We start from the raw sequence: 22,214 nt of genomic DNA, 5'->3' as shown, positions 1-22,214 counted from the left end.
GGTGATAAGAGAAAGTAACTGCTTTGAGATGTCTCAGGAGCCAGTGCTGCAGTCAACAAGAGGAACTTCTCGTGCCATGGCAGCAGGGTGTGTGCACATCAGATATCTGCTCTGCTAAAATATGTTACCCGTTCTGTATGGACTTACTGTGGTGCTGCCATATGCAAGTTGTTTGCCAAGGTTTACTTGAGGTGGTAGACTTAAGAGCTGAAATACCCTTGCTTTATGCAGTTGCAGTTGAGCTTGTGTCTGTGGTGACTTGGACAAGAAAGTTCAGTGGCTCTGGTAATGGTGGTTGGGAGCTCCTAAACAGCCAAGGGACAGTGCAGAAGCTATTCCCCGGGACACCAAACTTTCTTCCAAGGCTGCCTGCTCTTACTTTGGTGCCCTCAGAGATGTGGAGGTGTGACTGCAGGCAGTGATCCTCCGCAGATTTACCTAATGCTCCTTGCATCTTACGCACTGTCACACAGACTTGAGAGAGGTATACAGAGTTTTTTTAATTATATTTTTTTTATTCTGGGGGGGGAGATGGGGGACAGTGCCTGATACACAGCACGGGAGGACCTGGAGTGAAAAGCAGCATGTACTTGGAAGCCCTGAGAAGCTGCCCTGCTTTTTGCTAAACTGTTTCTTGATTGTGCATTTGGGGATTTTTAAAATTTTCTTATTAATTTCCACTGATGGAGAGAAAAGGTGTGAGGAGGCAGGAGCTACATCCATGTCAAGCATTGAGTCGGCATTCCTGTGCTCATGTAGGTGTGGCTCTGCCACCTGTGTCTTCTGGCATTCAGAGCGGGACAAGGTTTGAATATCTTCTACAAACCTCCCTTTCTACTTCCTCCGGGAGCCTGTCCCAGTGCCTGAGCACCCTCTGGGTGCAGAACCTTTCCCTAACACCCAGCCTGACCCTCCCCTGTCCCAGCTCCATGCCGTTCCCTCGGGTCCTGTCGCTGTCCCCAGAGAGCAGAGCTCAGCGCCTGCCCCTCTGCTCCCCTCGTGAGGGAGCTGCAGGCCGCCATGAGGCCCCCCCTCAGTCTCTTCTCCAGGCTGAACAATCCATCTGACTTCAACTGCTCCTCATACATCTTGCCCTCTAGACTCTTTACTGTCTTTGTTGCCCTCCTTTGGATGCTCTCTGATAGTTGTATGTCCTTATATTGTGGTGCCCAAAACTGCACACAGTTATTGAGGTGAGGCCACACCAGTGCAGAGCAGAGCGGGACAGTCGCTCCCTTTAGCTGGCTAGAAATGCCGTGCTCGAGGCACCCCAGGACATGGCTGGCCCTTTTGGCTGCCAGGCCACACTGCTGGCTCATAGTCAACTTGCTGTCGACCAAAACCCCCAGATCCTTTTCTGTTGGGCTGCTTTACAACCTCTCAGCCCCCTGTCTGTACATATATCCAGGATTGCCCCATCCTGGGTGCAGAATATATCTATATACCTGTAGGGACAGAAGAGAGCTGTCTGTTATCTCCTAAACTTCAAGATATATTTTCCACGTGTGTACAGTATTTTCCAGTGATTCACCTAGTTCCAGTGGAAGCAACTGGCAGGAGCTGCATGGGGTGCCCCGTACTGAATGGAAGCTGGGAACAGCTGCTGAAGGCTGGAGCTCCCGGTGGGCTGCTCCTAGTGCAGGTGTTTTCCCCCAGAACCAGGTGAACCCAAACAGAGTAACCGAAACTGCCTTTGGAGTTGATTTGGTCTAATCTTTTGCTTTGTTTTCCACAAAAAAAAAGGACTGTCAATGCTTGGGCTGTTGTTGCATGCCCAGATAAAGGCAAGCCGCTGGTTGTGGTAGCTTCTCCAGCTGGCCGTACATCTGTCCACAGCATATCCTCCTGAGGAGAATTACTTCCCATAGCCCTTTTTATTTGGGTTTAAATACAAGGAAAAGGCTTGGAATAGTGCCTGGCCTCTTTAAAGGAGGTGATGTTTAAATTACTGTCTGTTAGTGGTCAGTGCACTTAAAGTTGTGAATTTTCAGATAGAAAAGAAGATCTGCTCAATCAGAGCACTAGCCCATATTTTATCAGTGCTATCCCTTCCCCCCCAACTTTTTTTTTTTGAAAGGTTAAAGGACAAGGCTGCATGATGAGGGGCATCTTGTTTCCAACGTCGGTTGCCTTAATCAAGCCCTGAAAAATTCTGGGGCCTAGGAACATTGTCATTACCACACAGTCCAACGTTTCAAAATGCCAGAATATTTTTGTTTCCATTTTTTTTTTCATTTGCGTAGATAAAATACTGCAAGTCAAATTAGGAGCATTAGAAAGATGCAGAAAAAGATGACAGACCAAAAAATGTGTCAGAACAATTTATTTTAAATGCCAGTTCATTTTGTGATTTAGAGCCCAAATGGGCTGATGATTGCTCTGTGCTGGCTCTGTCCGGATGTTTCAGGAGATGTGAAATAAAAATCACATCTACATTTCAGCTAACATCTCAACGACAAATGGAAGTTGCCCTGCTATTGACATGAAATAGTAACCTCCAAAGGCCATTTAACATCCTGGATTGTCTAGGCTTTGTCTCTGCTAGGACAAGTGGCCAAGTTCGAGTGGTCTTTGGTTGCACAGGCTACCTAGGCTTTACCCATACATTGTCACTTCTGTTGCTGTGGTTAGACCTCTTCCAGGAACACTGATGGTTTGTTTTAAAGCTGAGATGATTCCATGCTTTATTTAGGCACTCTGCTTATTGCCTCTTGCACTGGGTTCAACATTCGTATTGCTTCAGGGTGTGCACTGGTTCAGCTCACTCGCAGAGCACCCACTAAAAATTATGGTGGTATTTTGGCAGGTCAGCAAGCTGGTGGAAGTACGTGGCTGGGAAGATGAAAGAGGGAAAGTAGCCCCTTTCTGGCTGCAGCCTGCAGTTAAACTGAATTAGGCGTCAAGTATAAGTGCTTGCCTAAAGTCATAGATAAAATAGTGCAGAGCAGGTTTGCTGGTGGGGTGAGTTCCCATGGCGCCGTGAGTGGGAGAGCCTCCAAGATATGAAAGAAAGAAAGAAAGAAACACAACAAACCAGAGTTGGACCTTTTATTGGGGAAAAGCATCAGACCAACGAGGGAAAGTGCTTGAGCTCCAGGAGAGATGCAGGAAGAGATTAGGGCGTTAGTCTAATGTTGAGATGGTGGATGGAGCCAGCTGAGAGGATCCCCCAGTTAGTGCCCAGCTATCTAAATCATCCTGTCAGCCACCATGGTGAAGGAGTAGAAGGTGCTTTATCTTGCTTGACTTTTGAAATATCAAATTTAACATCAAGAATGATTGGCACAACAGTGCTAACATCATTAGGTGCATCAAAAATACATGAATTAATTAGGTTTTCAGATTTTGAAAAAGTGTGAATATGGTAATCCAATTTGTAGCTGAGCATCCAACAAATTGCTTTTACAGATGGTATAAAGTTAAATGAGTATGTTACCATATCTCCACTAAGAGGAAGGCTCTTTGGCTTTGGTATCGATGAAGTGTTTAAACAAAATTTACAGCTTTCAGCTGACAAACTTGAAAGAAAATGGGGCTTTAAAGAAGGGGCTTTGGAAATGGTATCCCAAGCTGCAAGACAGACGTTTCCATAGCATATAACAGGGGTCTCAAGGCTGCATGCTTCATCGCATTGATCCATGCAGATTATGGAGCCACCTGAGGGTGACGTACATCACCAGCACAGAAGTGGGTGCCTACGTTATCCCATTTTGCTGTGTCTTGGGAATACTAAATAACTTGGTCCCTGGATGTTCTAATTTGCAATGCTTCTTTCTTGCAGGTGAATGGAAAAGGTTCGTTATGGTGCGTTGATCCAGAATATAAGCCTAATCTTGTTCAAGCACTGAAAAAACAGCCTTTTCCCTCAGCACTTGCGTTTTATACTCCACCAGCGTCACCACCAAGGTAGGTGAATTTTCTCCTACAAGTGCAGCGTGCAGTTACGTTCACCCACCTAGCAGAGGAAATGCCCAAGTAGCTGTTGATGTGTTGTTACGGACTTCCACGGGAAGAAGAATTGGAGTGGAACTTTGGTGAACTGGACAGGCAGGCAGGGAAACTGGCTAGACAAGAGAGTGTAATGAGCTCAGGCTTCCCAGATAGCAGATCATAGAATCATAGATCTCAGATTGGTCTCCCAGTTTCCTTTATAACTGAAGAAGAGAGAGAAGTGGGGAGGCACTGATTTCACAGCCATGGAGGTCAGGTTTTCCTCCTTTTTCTGCAGCAAATATTTAGCAAACTTTATATTTTATTCCAGATTCATGGGGTTTTGTTTTTCCCCTTTTCTTTCTTCCTGGGTCTTGTTAATTTTCTGAGCCCGCCTCCCCATCCCCATTTGGGCAGTGGGGTGGCTTTCTCTTAAATATTCTTTCTTCTACCTCTGTTTTTTTTTCCCCTTCTCATTGTGTCTTGCCAGGGGTCCTGGCTGGAATAACCCAGACAAGAACAATTAGTGTTGAGGCTTACGCTGCCTTTGTTGAGGGACTTCGCAGACAGACACAGCTTTTCTCACTGATTTCTAAGAGTTGACTGCTGGTCTGAGAGTGGTGTTTTTCACTAAGCCATTTGCAGTGGGAAATTATTTTGCAGTGGGGATGGGAAGAAAAGTCTTTACCCTAAACGTCATCCGAGGTGGAATCTGCTACGCTTCTCGAATCAAGGCTTCCTCATCTGATGCATTTTAAGATTAGGCAATAGCTTTTAGAGAATTTCAAGTCAATGTCATGCATTCTTGTTACAGGAAGAGGAATGTCAGCCTGAGTAAGCACTTAGAGGTGGCACGGAGAGTAGGAGGATAGAAAGCAAATAGGAATGCACTGCTGCCGATGAGATCAGGAGTTAGGAAGGCAAGTGGCCAGTTTATCTAGTTTGGCAAATAATTTGAGTGAGATGAGAGATAATTATGATGTCTGAACATTGCCCTCTGCCTTGCCTTACTGCAAGGAGTTTCCTTAACAAACAGGAGGAACTGGGATTACTGAAGCAGGATGTAAAACTGAATATTTAGCAGAACTTCCTAAGAGTCCCACAGGACATTGACCCTGGGATCTGACACCGCCATGTGAGCCATAGCTGTCTGCACCAATTGAAGATTTGCATAGAAGGGGCTTTTAGGGTTGGGCTTGTACCTTACAAGCTGCAAAAATGATTGGAAGGGACCTCTGGAGGTTGTCTGTCTGGCCTGAGGAACAGGGGATCAAATGAGACTCAGCCCGGGTCAGGTTGTAGACAGCTTTGCCCAGATACGTTTTTAGTGTATGCAGCATGTTCGAGGTCAGTCCAATGATATAGGCACTGAAGTGTGATTACTTTTGTATAAAAACAATATGGTGAAATTAGGTGTAGGGAGGGGGGAGAGATTTTATCTCAGTGAGTGCTGAGGTACCTGCAAGACCAAGACTTCAATTTGAAGCTGTTGGTTTTGATAAATTTTTTCTTCCATTGAAGGATTAATCACACTTGCAAATTATGAGGAAATCCTGGTTCTGGTAAGGGCACATGCCAAAACTACCTTCCATTGACTTCAAAGCATGGCGGATTTTGTAGTGCCTGTATTTGTAAGAACAGTAAAATAAAACAGCAGTTTAAGACGCTCACCTTATTCCTAATGAAAGCTATCTTTTTTTCCTTTTAATAACAAAAATACATGTCTAAGACTTTTGCTTATAGGCAGAAAAACAATTTTTTTCCTCCCTTCCATGTTTAAAAAAAATCTTGAATTTAGATTTAAATTCTGGCTTAGTTCTGGGGAAGGGCCCCAAGACATTGCCATGTATGTGGAGGGAAAGAGGAGGCCCAAAGGTACAGTTGGAGAGAGGCTGGGAACGACCATCCAAATTTAACTCCAGGGCAATACTAGAATTCAACTACGAGAGTCTCTGAATTTTTCTGTGGGAGTGCTTGTGTTCATAATTATTTTACAGTGTGTTCATGGGGAATATACCTATCATTCAACAGCATTTTAAAATAAAATTTAAAGTGTTGCTTTGATCAGAAGCTTTCCGAAACTGTAATCTGTGTCTAGTTAAGTGGAAGCTTGTATTATAGTAGGTGATTGACATCACTGGTACATTTTATTTCTGTGTAGCTTGTTCAACAGGTTGGTGCAAGGCCACTAACTGCATCCTCCTTCTAGTACCTGTATTGTGTTACTGGGCTTTGGAGACTGCCACGGTCCTCACCTTGCAAATGCCTCGTGCATATGCATAGATTATCTTAATCAATACACTAAGCATTAATTTGATCCAGTATAGCTCTGCATGTATATGATTCTTGAAGGATCTGAGCTCAAATGAAAGGATGAAGATATTTAGCATCTATTTGGACACTTGAAGACTACACAGCCAGCCGTGTTGGGCTGGGTACATTCCTCTCTTTTTGATTTTTTTTTTTCTTTTTTCTGTTTTTGGATCTCTTAGCACTCCATCACTCCCACAAGAAAACATGGCAGACAGTGAACTTGAGTTTTGGATGCTTGCATTGAACTGTGCAAACCGAATCCGCAAACTGTGCTGAATCTTTTTCACTGCGGTTACCACATGGGAAGATGCTAACTATTACTCTCCTTTTCATTAGCTTTGCTTACCAGTGCCAGGCAGTCTACAGTGCAACCAGAGCTCCTTATGTAGCTCAGATGACACATTTCAAGTCACCTTACTTCAATTTGTGCACTGTCTCCTTGCCATTAGCAGTCTGTACTGCAACGACCTTTGGAGCTGTTACTAATGGCAAGCTGAGTTTGGATCATATGATGTGCAGAGTGGTTGAGTTCAGGGTGGCTAAGGTATGCACCGCTGCAGAAGCAGGCCAGTGACCAGTGAAAAATATTTTGTTTAAAATATAACGTAAAGATTGAAAATTTTAGTTTTAAAATGGTATTTAAAGAGTTACTCTAGTTGTGTTGTTTTCATTAATGATCTAGACTAGTAATTAAAAATATATAATTAAGCATTTAGCAGCTTTGTGATTTGGGAGGGGTGGATTTGTGGCTCTCTCTAAGTTTTGAAAATAGAACTGCCTAAATATAATAAATATAAAAGGTAAACATACCTTAATGATAGAAGTCACTCCATTAATCCCGTGAGGTAGCTTTTACAGATTGGGCTTGAAAAAATCTTTCTGTCACCCTTTACAGTACAAGTAGAAGAATTAAAAGATGTTTATTGGTGTTACATGAAATTTTAATGGTTGTGTACTGTTTATGTTTCATGTATTTCAGTTTGCTAGTACATTTATAATGAACAGAATACTTAAGGATGGATGCATAGAACAGCTTTTTGTTCTGCAGTGTATTAAATGGTACTCTGCCAGATGAAAGTTGGCCTGATAATGCAAAAAAACTAACATCACCAGCAAACAGCCCAGCTTCCAATAACTTCAGAATCGGCAGATACTTTTGTTGTTTTTGTTGTTCCTCCCCAGCTTTTGCACAGCGCTGTATTTTGGTTTTGCTAATCTCTTACCATCATTTTGAAGAACAACAAACACAACTGGTTCTCATCTATTCTGCTGCTCCTGGGCTCCAGGTGTCTGTGTAAACTAACATTTTGTTCACATGTGGGTTTTACTTAAAAAATATCTGTTTAATATCCAGCCTTTAAGCAAGTACCTAAGATGTGTAGAAGTTAGTATCTCTTGCCAACAAAACTCTTCCTCAGTGTGTGTGTTGGGGCGTTTTTCCAAACGCTGATGATTGCTCGTTGTGCTACATACACAGTGTGTAATAATCAGCGTGTCAAGCCATTGACTGAGGGCAATAGAATTTGCTGCCTTTTCGTCTTGTCCACCGAGATATGGTGTCTTTTTTTTTTTTTTAAATCTTTCTATGATTATGGTATTGTGTCTAATGTAGTTTGTACAAATTATTCAGCAAATTAGGGTTTGGCTTTGACTTGTTGAATTTCTTTTCAGTAGGTCGTCGTCTCCTCACTACTTAACTTCAGTACTTAAGCAGAATCATGGCCGATCTCTCAAAGGTAAACATTAATCTTCTTCCGTTCTGCTCTGCTGTTTTTGCTAGTCACAAGCATATTCTGAACCCCAGCTGATTTTGTGTATGGACCTTTCCTGAAGGGTCTGCTACATTACAAAAAAAATAAAACAAACTTATTTAATAGAATGTGTGCTTATTATGTTAGTGACTTGTATATTAAGTTTAAATCCATAAGATGAATCTCATGTTGTAAAAGAAGTCTTGTTTTGTGAGCAAGGTATTTAGCAGACACATCAGTCCCAAATACGACCTACTTTTAGACTGAATTGTTCTGTAGAAAAACGATTAGAAAGGTACAAACACTGGCGTTTCCCTGTAGTTAGTTTCTTTTTTTATTGGTCACCACAAACTGAGACCAGGCAACAAAAATGTTAACAATTTTAAACAAAGAAGGCAACAGAATTTTAATATACGTAGTATGTAGCCACAGAAATGTCTGAAAATTGAACGCTTGATATAGGTGGCTGAGATCATAATTGCAAGGGAGCATGGAACAAGTCAGAAGAGAGTTTCAGAGACGTGTGGTACTTTTCATTTGCCAAAAAAGTTGGGCACAAGCTGGTGTAATTGCCAGTGTAGCTATGCGGGAATATCTAAATTCTGGATATTAAGCGAGTGAAGAGAATAGCCTTATGATGTCTGTGTAGTTAAGGCATCACCTTAAAAATTGCAGAATGTTGCCTTTAGCCCCCAGAAGAGGAGAACAGGATGGGTTTAGTAACCTGACTCTGAACATAGCTCTTGATGCCATAGGCTGCAGTGCTGCTCAGTAACCAAGTTTATATCCTGTGTGCTTCTGACTGCACAAGCCATGAAGTAGGTGTAGGAAAAAACCAGTCACATCCATAACTAGACGCTTTCATGATGTATAACCATGATTTTAACTGTAGTCACTGAAACTTGGAGGAGGAAGATTGGATTGGACTGAGTTGTGCTGGGGATGTGACTATGAGGAGTGGTGTGGCTGGACGGCCAGGCTCAAGGAGCAGGGAGGTGATCGTCCCCTGTACTCGGCTCTGGTGAGGCCGCACCTTGAGTGCTGTGTTCAGCTTTGGGCCCCTCGCTACAAGAGTTGCTGGAACATGTTCAGGGAAGAGCAGTGAAGTTGGTGAAGGATCTAGAAAACGAGACGTATGAGGAGTGGCTGTTGGAACTGGGGTTGTCTATCATGGAGAAAAGGAGGGTGAGGGGAGATCTCATTACTCTCTATTATTACATGAAAGGAGGTTGTAGCAAAAGTGTGTTAGTCTTTTCTCAGGAATAGGACTCAAGGAAACGGTCTCAAGTTGTGTCAGGGGAGGTTTAGATTGGATATTAGGAAGAATTCCTTCAGAAAGGGCTGTCAAGCATTGGAACAGGCTGCCCAGGGAAGTGGTGGAGTCCCATCCCTGGAGGTATTTAAGAGGTGTGTGGACGTGGCACTGAGGGACGTGGTTTATTGGCGGGACTCAGTAGGTCAGGCTTATGGTTGGGCTTGATGATTAAGTCTTCTCCAGCTTAAATCGTTCGGTGATTCTGTGATCTCTTCTAGCTAGAGCTAGAACTCCATAGTACAAGTCATTTCCCCGTTTATGACATTAGACATAGTTGACTGCAGATGTCTGAAGGGTGTTTCAGAACATGCCCATCCCTCATGATTGTCCCTGTGGCAGCCAGCACTGCTGTTAGTGGACCTGCCGTGACGTATGGTTGTTCAGCACAGTCATTCTCGGTGCTTGCAAAACTGCACTGCTCGTCACAGCTACACCAGCAGCAGCGTGCAAGCTAAGCAGGGGATGTCCGTGTAGCCACTCTTGCACTTTTTCAACGCAGACGAACCCGAAGAGATGCTGCTCTTGAGAAACAAGGGGATTTTTTTATTTTAATTTCGGACACTCAAAGGTGGAGGTGCCTTGCTGAAGCCCTAGCAGGAGCAGTTTCCTGCTGAAACCCAGTTTGAATCTCACAGTCAGGACTTAGGGCTGTATGTAACTCACACCTGTAACTAGCCAGCGTGCTTACCTCCACATCCCTTGTTTAGTTCTTTGGTTTTTTGCCATTTATTTTCAGGGAAACCTTGCTGGAGTGCAGCAATGCTGTCTTCCTGGTGTCCTCTTCCTCAGCCCACTGCGATCTACTTACTCTTACAGGTTTTAAGGATTGTTAGAGTTGCAAGGACTTGGCCGTACTTTTGTCTTACTGTCACTTCCCATGAGTTAAAACAGCCCACTGAATTTAAGATGGAAATGTGTTTTCCACTGACAGTCAAATGCAAATAGAACCAGCAACAAACAGCTGCCGAGCAGAAGATGGTTACTTCATTTTTCCATACGTACTTTCACAGGTGTTCCTCATTTTCTAACATTGTAGTGGGCCTTAGCACCAGAGTGGAGCTAGGCAGCGTGCTGGGATATCACAGAATTTCTGCAGAAGCCTGTGAGCACAGGTCTTGTACTCAGTAATAAAGCTTAATCCACTTAAGTCTTGTCCTTTTCAAAGATAATTACAATAAAGTCCTGGAAAGTGAATTGTGCTCAAATTTTAAAAGTCCAATTCCAAGAAAAAGTGAGCACAAGTTAATTTGCCATAGAGCGTTGTCCTTAGGGCTCTTTCACAAGGATGATAAAATGCCACCAACAAAGCACAGCTTCAGCAGCAGCACAGACACCCAGCTCTCTGCTGGAGCATCAGGCTGTTGAGGCCAGAAGGTTGGTTTTAGTCTTCAGCCACAAACCAGAAACACTGCTTGGGCAGCAAAGCCAAGGGTCTTAGAGACAGAGCAGCCACCTGTCCCACAGCGGGTAATTACCACATCTCCAAACAGAGGCTTTGTCTGTGCTGCGGTGGCAAGGAAGAATCAGCAAGCAGAGCTGCTGGATGTCCTCTGCTTGCTTTCGCTCAGGACTGAAGGAAAAACGTATTTGCTTGGGCAGACCTAGGGTGCTTAGGACTCTTTACAGAATGAGGGAAATCTCCCTCCTCTCAGTGATTTTGTTGGTGAGCCCTTTGAAAGATCGGAGAAATAATGCTTTATCAAGGAGAGCAATTGCAATTGAAGCCAAAACAGTGTAACAGTGACCCAGAGCACTGATTGTTTTTTCCAGATGAACAAAGTCACTGCAGAACTTTGCAGTGACTATTTCTTTGGGGATGCTAGCATGCAGAAGCACTATTTGTAGGTTGCTGTGTTTCATTAATGCCTCCCATTACTCGTCATTTTATCAAAGTGTTGCTTATATACTGGCATCATTTGTTAAAAGGAAAAGTCTGTGATAGCAAGTAGGGAATCACAGTATTTCACCTTCCGATTGCAATAGTGGAGCAAAGTAACTGTACATATGTTTTTATTTCATATGGAAATAATTTTTTATTTTGTTTTGAATTTTTATTTTGTCAGTTGTACTGTAGATTGTAAATCATGACCTACGACTTGTCAACTCAATGTGTCTCTATTGCCGCCAAAAAAAAAGAAAATAAAAGAAGTGCGAGTGCAGTGGAATAGAGCTTGAAGTACGCTGATTTTAAAATGATAAAGTGAAAACAATGGGGAATGTGTATAATTTATAGCCTGTGTTGGAAACAGCAGCTCAGTCACTTTTCCACGTTGATGCAAGGTGACAGGGTGTTCTTCAAATTTCTCCTCAAATGGGGTGAGGTTAGTAAAAATTAGGTAAGAGAAGAAAATCAAATTGACAATCCTGCAGTCCGCCCTCACAAAGTTCAGTCCCCCTCTTATTCAGTAATAAGGCATATGATGTGGCAGGGGGACTGCCATCGAAAATGAGATGGCTGATTTTCACTTCAGCAACTCCTGTCTCAGTGGCAGCTGAGCCGGATGGAGAGACTGTTCCACTTACTGCTGCCACTTCCTAGCACGGTGTCTTCCAGCCCAGCTTCTCCACCTCTTTGAGGTTTAAGTAATCCACTCAGTGCAGCAAAGGTTAGCGTTTTATGGCTGTGTTTGTCACCATAACTAAAAGCACTGCTGTTCATTTAAATCTTTCTCAAGTGCCTAATTATGGTGTAGATCTCCATGCCTTCTAGATGGAGCAGTTCTGTTCCATCTCCCCCTTTGTCTTCTCTGTGTGTTCTGTTTCACATGTTGTTAGTGTGAAAAATAATGCAAAGAGAGCACTTTGTGCTGAGGTTGTAGAAAAGATGCGTGCTCAATTAATGCTGCATTTAACTACATTCTTCAGCCTTGCATATTCATAGAGTGAGGGTATGAAGCTGATTAGGTGCTTTGCTTTGCCATATGTGTAATCCTTCTCTTTAAAACTGTTACACATAAAAGCCACTTGTTGCTAATAACATCTCATATGAACATCTAATTAATGTTGCTGATTCTTGTCTTCAGCTGTGGTTTTAGTGCAGTGGGAGGTTTCAGCTTTTGTAAGGTTATCATATTTGCGATACCTGGCCCTTCTGCAACCATATTGCTCATATGATGCCCCTCTTGGATCGCTGTGTCTTAACTTTTTACTGAGTCATGCTCTATCTGAATTCTTACACGTTTTTCCACTGCTCATTATTGTAGGCCAGCATATGCAGATAGATATTCTTCGCGTATTGCAGGGTCCTCATTTTGTCAGTATTACCTGAGTTCTAACATCTTGCGCTTCTCCTTCACAGAATCTGATATTGATGCCGCTACTGCGATGATGCTGTTGAATACTTCTATCGAACAAGGGATGCTAGACTGTAAGCATAAGCCATTTTACTGTTTTCTTCCTCTACCCAGTAGCTATAGATTTGCTTTAAAGTTTCAGTAAATGAGTGTAGCCTAGCTTGCAGATAGTAAGAGCAGCCAAGAAGCAATTCTGTTTTGATTATTCTTTCTGCTACCCTTACGGTTCTCATGGAACCACTTTCTCTTTTTTCCTTTTTTTTTTTTTCAAATTCTTCCCCCGCCCTTTTTGTACCAGATGCTAAGATTTTCTGTTTCTTCAGCTTTTATTTGTGATTAGCTGAGGACCGTTGTTCTCTGTGGGTGACAGTAAACATGCATGTTACAACTCTAAAATGCTCACTTTCAGCTTACCCTTTGCAGTCAGTCATCCAAAGCGTGCTTTGGTTTTCTTAGGTGATCTCACAGGAGTATATGTTTACTGATGGATCTTGTTTTTAATAGGTGAGAAAGCTCAGCCTCTGAAGACACCTAAGAAGAGAAGTTACGGCAGCGCATTTAATCCTTCCAGTTCGATAAATTTGCAAGAAAATGATTCTGCAGCCACCAATATTGATCCAAAGGAGGATCACAATTACAGTGCTAGCAGCATGGGTTCACAGCGCTGTGCATCTAGGTCCAGTGTGTCTTCCTTGTCCTCCGTCGATGAGGTGTATGAATTTATCTCCAAGAACAGCCATGCTGGAAGCGATGGCAGTGAAGGATTTCACAGTGAAGTGGATACAGACGTTGACTATGAAGATGATCCTCTTGGAGACAGTGGCTATGCATCACAACCTTGTGTAGATACCTCTGAGAAAAGTCAGCCTAGCAACAAAGCACTCAAGGAGTTATGTCAAGAAATTGATGAGGAGTTGAAAGAAGCAGCAGGGTCTCTGCTCCACCTTGCTGGCATCCGAACGTGCTTGGGTTCCTTAATAAGTACTGCAAAGACCCACAGTCACAAGCAAAGGAAAAAATAGTCTGTTTGTCAATGTTGAATATATACATATATTTTTTTTAATTGTGGCAATACTCTTCTACTTTTACCCTTCGCAAGGGAGATCAAAGCCATAAGAGGACTCATTGCTTTTTTATTTTTGGCGCTAACTGTAATTTAGCCATTTATTTTTAAATCACTGCCTAAAAAGAAAAAAAAATAATTTAATCTTCTCAGATTAGAAGAGATGCATGACTTGTGAAAACCTGAAAGCATACTTCTTAATGATCACTTTTTTCTCTTTTTTTCTTTTTAATAGTTAATTTTTTTTCAGATTTATGTTTGCTCAGATGCACATTGTGGATCATATTGACATCTCTGCTGGCCCCATGTGCAGAGTTAAATTTTGCCCTGTCTGAGGGCTCCGATTTCCATGTCAAGAATTAAAAAGGAGGAGAAAAAAGAAAGGAAAAAGAAATGTTCTTGCCTCAGTTGCTTCGTCCCACTTGCCCTCACTTTGCTTTTCTGCCACAGGTTTTGGTGGAAATGCTGGTGAGGCAGTTCCGAGGGTCTGCAGGTTTCAGCCCATCCAGTAAAGTGGCTGAAAAACTGCAGCACTCCCGGAGCTGCTTTCACAAGATGTTAAGTACCCCCAGGCAAGGAGTATAACCCTTCCTGGCAGAGTGGGTAAGGGGTAGCTGAGGTGGGTACCACCTTCTGCTTTCTTTTTCTTTCCTGCTGCACCCCTGCCACCACCTTGCTGCGTGCAGGTCAGATTCCTGAAGGAAACCAGCTTTTTCTTTTCATCTTAAGACAAATTGTCTTGGGGGGTGGCAGGAGGAGGGAGGGGTCATTTCACACATGCCTTGGGTGTCGCCAGCGGTGAAAGCTGCCATTTGCCAAGCTTGATGTTGTCCTGGTGTTACTGCCACTGCTGAATACTTCTGCTAATGCAGCCGTTATGTTTTGCTGCTGTCCCACTGCCACACCAACCCTCTTGCTCCCCACTGAAAGAGATGGATTCAGAGAATAAAGAACAGAGCAGCTTGTGCTATTTAAAATGCACGAGAGGCAGAGGTTTCAGGTGGCTAGGCTGTGAACAACTGCTGGAAGAACTCTTTACCCCCCTAATCTGAAACCAAGTAGAATAGCTTCCTTTTGAATCAGTGGACCCGGACTTGCATTTTGGGAGTCTTTGGCTGTCTCTGCCTTCTGTTTCCCAGATCACCGTGCCTTGTGCTCTGTGAATCCATTTAGCCTCCTGCCACATGCAGTGCATCTAACAAGCAAGGCTAGCCTTTGGCCGCTGGATGTAAGTCGTAACTCAGGAGGACCTCTGTTTTGGGAAGGAATTCCTTCACAATTCATTTTTGCAATAAAAGAATCTCTTTAGAGTTCCCAGACATCTTTTGGCCAAAAATGCTTTAGTGGTATTATGAACTTTTTTCCTCATTTATATTTTTAATTTTAAAATAAGTGATGATTGATGATTTTTTTAAAAGTTTTTTCTGTTCAAAAATGGGTATGCAGTTCTGTTGGAGTGGGTTTTAACAGTACTGTAAGTATAAGGATGCCTTAAGTATGTTTCAGAATCGTAGAAGACTATAAAAGGTCATCTTTCCTGTTCCGGAAAGGTAGAGTGATGTGGCGTAGTTTTTAGCTAACACATTAAGCTATTGTTTCCAGCAGGTGTTGGGCAAAGCTGGTTAAGAATTAGAAGTAGGAAATCAACGTCCACTGTTTTGGTTGTTGAAGACAGTGCTGGATTCAGCCAAAAGTTAACTTTTCCCTAGTGGAGTGTTTTTCTGGCTCTTTGGAGGCCTTCTGTAGACCAGTGTTTATTCTTATTTGTCAATCTTTTCATGAATACTGCCATAAACTGTCTACTTTAAATATGAATACAGCCATGCTGCTGAAGGGCTGTTGCTCTGAGGGCCTGGTTCAGTGCCTCTTGAAGACAATAGTGGTGCTCCCACTGATTTCATGGCTGTTGGATCAAGCCTGAAATATCTGAGGTTCTTTTGTAGCATGTTTTGGAATTAAAAGCCAACTCCTCTTTTTTTTTTTTTTTTAAGCACAAACACTAGAAAGTCTTTTTTTTTTTTTTCCCCCAATCAATTACTTCAGTTTTAAGAATGACTTGTTTTATCTCTTGAAAGGGAAGAAAAGTACTCTGATGCATTCCTGCTTTGTGTGAACACCCATTAGTCTAATACCCGTAACAGGACAATGTTTGTACAGATGTGTATGTCTTCTGGATATCACAAGTGGTGCATTAGCCGATTAGATCTGATATTGGATGTGTTACTGGTGGATAGTACGGGAAAACTCGCTATTTAAAAGAAGTTTAAACGCAGTGGTTCTTAGGATTTTTGGATGTGGAGATGTGAACTGCTTTTTGCTCACAGTTTGCTTTTGTATCTTGATGGAATACTGTAAAGGGCAGAGCGTGTCGATGCAGAAAACGAGGATTCAGCTACATGGAGATAATAGTAGCAGGCTGGAATTCTGCTCAGTGCCATGATTTCAGTGGGGTGCTATTGAAGACGGGTGCCATATAGGTCATGCTGGCGTTGGTTGCAGCTTTTCTTCAACTTCCAATAAAAGCTGGATCAAGATCCAGGTACTCTGGAAACTGTGGTCATACTCAGCTCCATGGTTTGGGTTTGTTTTGATCTTTTTTTTTCTTTGCTTTGGATAACATCTGAGAATCCTAATATTTATTAGGAGCATGGCTGAAGCTGGTGATAATGGCTTCAGCGTTACTGAAGGTATAGGACTGAGACGCTACCAGTGCATTTAATGACCACATGCAATGAGCAATAAACCCGTGCTAATAAACAGTTAACAGTGAAAGCTGCATCCATCCTTACAGCCCGAGAGAACTGAAAGTCCGGCAGGGGAAGTAACGCACCCCACGCTCTCCGTGCTCTGCCGTCTTCCCTCTCTCCCTGGCGATGGGGAGGGCAGCGGCTCTGTGCACCTGACGCGCTGCACCACGTTTTCCCCGGCCATTCCCTGCACGTTTATGCAGGCAGCGGCTGCCAGCTCGGCTGTGGAGCAGCCCCTCTTTGTAGTCAGACCAGCTGCTGTTCCTTTCACTTTCATAGCTAGAACTGGGTTTGGGTTTGTTTGCCACCTGAGTTAAGGACCCTGGTGTATATAGTATAAATGGAATATAATTAAAAGTTATTTTGACTGTTGGGGTTTGTTTCTTTTTTTTAGTGACCTATGTAAAATGTTCATGCCAATGGTCAACTCAGATATACTTTAGCAGCAGTTAAAAGGCAACAAAAGTATTGGTGAACCACATTCAATTCTTTAAATACAGTGGAGAAGTGCGTGAGACTGGTGTACAAGGGAGGCTGCTCTGCTTTGGGTAAATTCTGATGTGAATACTGTACAAACCTGTACTGGTCTTTCAGACTCAAATACTAAATTATTGCTTTTGTAAAAGTTGCATCAAATGTTTTAAAATCCGACTTTAAAAGGGAAGTTGCATGGTTTGCAACTTCATATTAGACAGAAAAGTAAAAGCTTTGGTTAAAGCAAACTACACTCATACATGTTAATAATGGTGTAGTCAAAATATTTATTGAAAAGAAAAGGTAGAATATTCTAAATGTTGCACCTGCCATTATATCTTAAAGCACATTCTTCACAGCTACCAGTGCCATTATCAAGTCTGTTTTATAAATGTACATTTCTTCAAACTAAAAAGTGCATAATTAAAAGTATTATGTTGCTGCCATATAGTGATATAAAACATTTTATAATTGCCATTTCATTGTAACTATTATTTATTTAAAAGTGAATTGTAAGAATGCTTTCTGATCAAATGAACCAGAGTTGTTTTTAAAATGTTCCCCTTAGCTTGTTTCTAATGTAGCATAAGCAATGTCCTTGGGTTTGTTTAGAATAATTTTGCCAGTAGGTGACCAATTCTAACCCTTTTTCCTCCAGTTTAGTCCTTTACCCATTTTAAAGAATATTTACAGAAGTTTAGTTTTTTGTATGCTAATCTCTGTTAATTAAAATGTTTATAAAGTTTATTTTTACCAAAGAGATGCAATTCATTATGACAAAATATTGCAGAATAAACTTTGTTTTATAACATTTGTGACTTTTCTGCCCACATTTTTCATTCAGATGATCAAAGGGGCTTTTATAAAATAAACGGCATTACAAACAGAAAGCACTGTGTTATCTCTTTATCAACACGTCTTGGTATTGGTCTCGGTGTTCTGAGAGACCCGTGTTCCCCTTTCAATCTTACACAAAACCGGGTTAGTTTGGAAAAAAACAAACAAATGTAATTCATTGTAGGTCTTGACTTGGTTTAGAACATTGCATGCATGTGGGAGTAATCTGTATGGTAACAGGGCCTTATCAATTCAGAGCAGGATTTGCTTTTGGACAAGTTCATCTGTAACTGGCCCATAATATTTGAAGTATATTCTATTAAAGCCAAGATTTAGTGGAACTCAAGGAATGTTTTGACATCTTTGAAATTGCAGGAATACTACTGCGTACCTTTTGCCCTCCTGTGAGACACATCTGACTTAGTTTGTTTGCTTTTTTGCAAAACAAATCTATTTTCCTGATGAAATATCTGTGATTTTTTAGTTCTGTGTCCATACCACTGCAGCTATGCTGCTTATATGATAGCTTAAAGATAGCTGTGTAATATGGAATGGATAATTTAAGGAACATATCCCTCAATAAAGAAAGCTACATAGTTCTCATTTGATATTGTTTCAGTACCTCAGATATTTGTTTACTTTTAGCTATGATTTTTATAGGGTCTGTTGCATCTTTATGCACTAGACCTGGAGGAAAGCATACAGGTGGCAAGAACCTCCTCTTCACCAGCAGGAACGAAGTGCTCGCCATCTGATTTTCCCCTTGTCTCAGCTTGTTTGCTGCTGTTGGGCCAGCTCTCCCGCTTGAATGAGTGCACACATGCACCCTCTCAGTGCCTGAGAGGCAGAATTATCAGGAGGTAGAAGCAGAATTCCTTCAGTATTCATTTCAGTGTAGTCCATACTGAGGTTAATTTTCCTGGGCAAAAGCTAGGCTAACCCCTTAACGCTGCTGTAAAGCCTGAGGATGCACAGTGAGGAAAGCAGGACGTGATTCTAGGCAATCGTGGAAGAGTGGATCTATATCTCATGGGCCAAGTCCATCCTGCAGTTCCACAAAGGTGGCACATCAGGGCAGGGAAACAAGACGTGATACGATGCTTTTACCTCTTAAAAGCCAGTATTAGCATCTCTGTCCTATTTTTATTCTTATTTTTTAACCAACTAGTGTCACGGAGTGAGTTTCTGTAGGATCTGATGCAAATACAACAGTTTTTATTGCAGTATTTGAAATGATATGCTAGATTTTAATTAAAACTTACCTTCATCACCATACCAAATAACATTGAGATTCTAAACCACAAATTACAGCATATATATGCACTGCTAGTATCTTTGATTTAGTGTTCATCTTAATATACTGGTAACAGAACGACTGCTCTAATTAGTCCAAACAAAATCACAGATAAGTATCATGTACAAATGACATCTTTCTAATTGTTATTCACTACATTGTGTTAAGAGAGCCTTTAGTTCACTGTTAAATGTCCCAGGAGTGTTTTCTTCTGTTACGGCTTCGCTGGGAATTGCCCTTTGTCTGGAACCACAGCTCTTGAACTAAAGCATTAACTGAAGCAATTAGCCAGTTATGCCAGTTGTATTTTAAGGACATTTGTTCAGGAAACACTTAATAGATCAGATTTATTTTTAACAATGAGAGGCTAAATTTGACACAGAATATGCTAATACTTTCCTAGATCTTGAGCTTCCAAATACCTGTAGGTGTTCTTAATGAGTACTCTGAGTAAATATACGTAATGGTGAACATCTGGCATGCTTAATCACATAGAAGTATTAGTAAAAGTCCAGCAATGTTACCGTGAAGGTTCTCAGCATAATTGGGACATAGAAACTCTTCTGTTTTACCTCTGCTTGAATTTTTCAGTCTTCAGATCAGCCGGTTTTCTTGTTCTCCCTGTTCTTCGAGAAGGCTCTCCTGAAAGCTACCTGCTCCTACAGTTATAAACTACTTGGAGCCCATATAAGATTTTTAACTATCCTCTGCCGGCATTTGTGTAAAGAGCGTCATTAAACGTGAGAGTGTTTATTTTCCCATTGCATCAATACAAAAGCAATCGTGCCCCCCATTATGCTCTTGAGTTACTAAACAAACCAAGATTACTCGGTTTCCGTTCTGAGGACACAATCTGCATTCCTCTTAAACACCCATCTAGTTCTTTAGCTTAATTCCCGTTTGAATTCAGCCCGCTGGCACACACATGAGGAACTGTAGACACTCTTCAAGAATGCCAGTGCTTTTTGTGAACTGGCCTTGACACTTCCCGGCCTTTGCAGCACCACTTCTTGCCTGGTGTGTTCTGGCCTATTAATGGCCGTTATTGTGGTCACATATGGTTGATTTATCCTGTTATCAACTAATATGTCCATATCTTTGTTCTCCTGTGTTACTTCCAAACCCTGAGGCCCCAGTCAGCAGAAAAGGTTGGTAGTTTGAGGCCTGGAACTCCATTGAACGAGATGTGTCCCAATCCTGATTCTTCACAATCTCTCCTTGTAACCTTTCTGCTCACCAGAAAAGCTCCCTTTTGGCACAGCTGTCTTAGGCTGTACTTTAACCAGCTCCTCTTTTTCCCGGTGGTCTGCAATGACAGGCACTAGTACAAGCACTTAAGAATTAGTGGCATTACGTCAAATGTTTTCTCAAAGTACAATCAGTGTGAACCTAATGCAGTTCTTTCATCTAGCAAATAAAGGAAAAAAGACAAGATTTTTCAGCCATGATGTGTATTTCATAAATGCACATTGATCGGTTCAGTTCAGTTTGCAATTATCTACAGGGTTGTTTTCTCCATTTTAAACACTGGGGACAAATCAAAGCTGTCTTTGTCTCATGTCCTAAGAGCAGACACTACATTTGCCATCATTGCACTTAATCTGAATCATCAGAATGACCACCTTCAACCAAATACTTCTCTGTGCTCTTTCAATATCCAGAGAAAGACATCCAATTTCTTAAAATTTCATGTTTAGCTGAGTTTAGCTTTTATGCTGGTTGTCGTACTCTCCGTTTCCATAGTTTCTTGACTGCCCAAGATCTAATATGCAGCACACTAGATTGGATTGAATGCATGCACAGTTTTTGCATCCATTCTTAAAACGGTGGTAGTAATTAATTAATTGGGGGTTTTCAAGCCTACAGATGCAGTTTGGTCCCTACCAGACCAACATCAGAAGCACTAAGGTGTTGATGTGCTTTTTGGCTGGCAGGCAGGTGCTTTGGAAAGTCAATAGATAGCTCTATCAACCTCTGCACAACATTACTTTTAAAAGTTATCATGCCTCAGGCATTTTTTGATTTAATTAAATTGGTATTTTGGTTTCTTTCTAAGATCCAGTAGGACCTCAGTTAATTTAAATGCTTAGATCAGCTCAGCTAACCAAATTTTCAGTTATTTTCAGTAAGGGTACATTTTCTCCTCTATTATAAGCTTAATGCATTTTTTTTTTTTAAATGCTGGTGGAGGATGCTATGTTCTTAATACCCAGTGTGACCTCCACAAATTACAGACATTTTCCCTTTCTTTTCTTTTGGTTATACGTAATTTGAAAAGATTACAAATCCACCTGTTGAGTGTGACTGTGGTGCACTTGCCCAAACGCCCCGCTGTTGCTGTTTTGCACGAAGTCTGCGAGCCCTTCTTCGAGGCAGGCAACGCGGCGCTAAGGCTGAACCATTTCAAAAGAAAAGCCATGCGTCCCCTTAGATGTCCAAGTGGCTGCACAGCTACCGGTACCGAGTGCAGTCGTGCTGCATTCTACCTTAAAAAAATGCTGCTGCCGTGCTTCATGATGTCACCTTGACCCAATGGCAACCCATTTTCCGTGCGCACAGCGCGAGCTCCCCAGAGAAGCATCGCTGAGTGACAGCAGCATCCCATGCAGCCGCTGCTAAGCAACAAGATTCAGCTTTCAGCAGGATCTAATTTTAAAGTATTTAACCCTAGATCTGTCAAGGCTCATTATTTCCAATGGGGTTGTTAATCACTACTTGTTGGCGTCCTAAGAATTCCAGCTTCGGAAATACCTTGGTTCTGGTGGCGTTGCTGCTTTATTTATAACACGCAGCACCTCACAGCCAGGAGAAGCACGAGCACCCGGGCTAGATCTTGGTATGAAATTTCGTTTTGGTGCATATCCACAGAAGTAGTGGATATGGTTAGGGGTGGAAAAGAGTGCATTGTCATTCTGCAAATCTGCTTTTCTTTGCTGGCTTGCACAAGTGGCTTGCACCTACCTTCTCTCTAAGGAATACTGTTTTTCAAATGAATGAATGCTTATGGATGTGTAGGTGCCCATAATACTTAGACTTTAATTTTTAGTGGTATTGTGTGTCCTCCTACTTTAGCTGAATTTCACTGAGGTTAAGAAGCTTGTCTTATTTAAAACCATTCCAATAACGTGCTGTCATTTTGAAATTTAGGTTTTATACTAGAAAACTAACTCTCTTAAAAGATTACAAAGAATATTTAC

At 41.9% G+C, this 22,214-nt stretch overlaps 1 protein-coding gene across 1 annotated transcript in view; it reads left to right on the top strand.

Annotated features, from left to right (window-relative positions):
- The window catches only part of FOXN2 (forkhead box N2), a 34,454-nt gene extending 16,681 nt beyond the window's left edge, over positions 1 to 17,773 (top strand). Inside the window, 5 exon segments of the mRNA XM_080584740.1 lie at positions 3,782 to 3,906; positions 7,915 to 7,979; positions 12,608 to 12,676; positions 13,107 to 13,536; positions 13,538 to 17,773. Of these exon segments, the coding sequence (XP_080440866.1) occupies positions 3,782 to 3,906; positions 7,915 to 7,979; positions 12,608 to 12,676; positions 13,107 to 13,536; positions 13,538 to 13,580 (732 nt within the window). The 3' untranslated portion in view covers positions 13,581 to 17,773.
- The last annotated feature ends 4,441 nt before the right edge of the window (positions 17,774 to 22,214 follow it).

This window comes from Anser brachyrhynchus, assembly GCF_964034855.1.
Source record: "Anser brachyrhynchus genome assembly, chromosome: 3".
Classification (NCBI taxonomy): Eukaryota; Metazoa; Chordata; class Aves; order Anseriformes; family Anatidae; genus Anser; species Anser brachyrhynchus.
The sequence above is the reverse complement of the archived record's forward strand: the minus strand, read 5'-3'. Positions and strand labels throughout refer to the sequence as shown.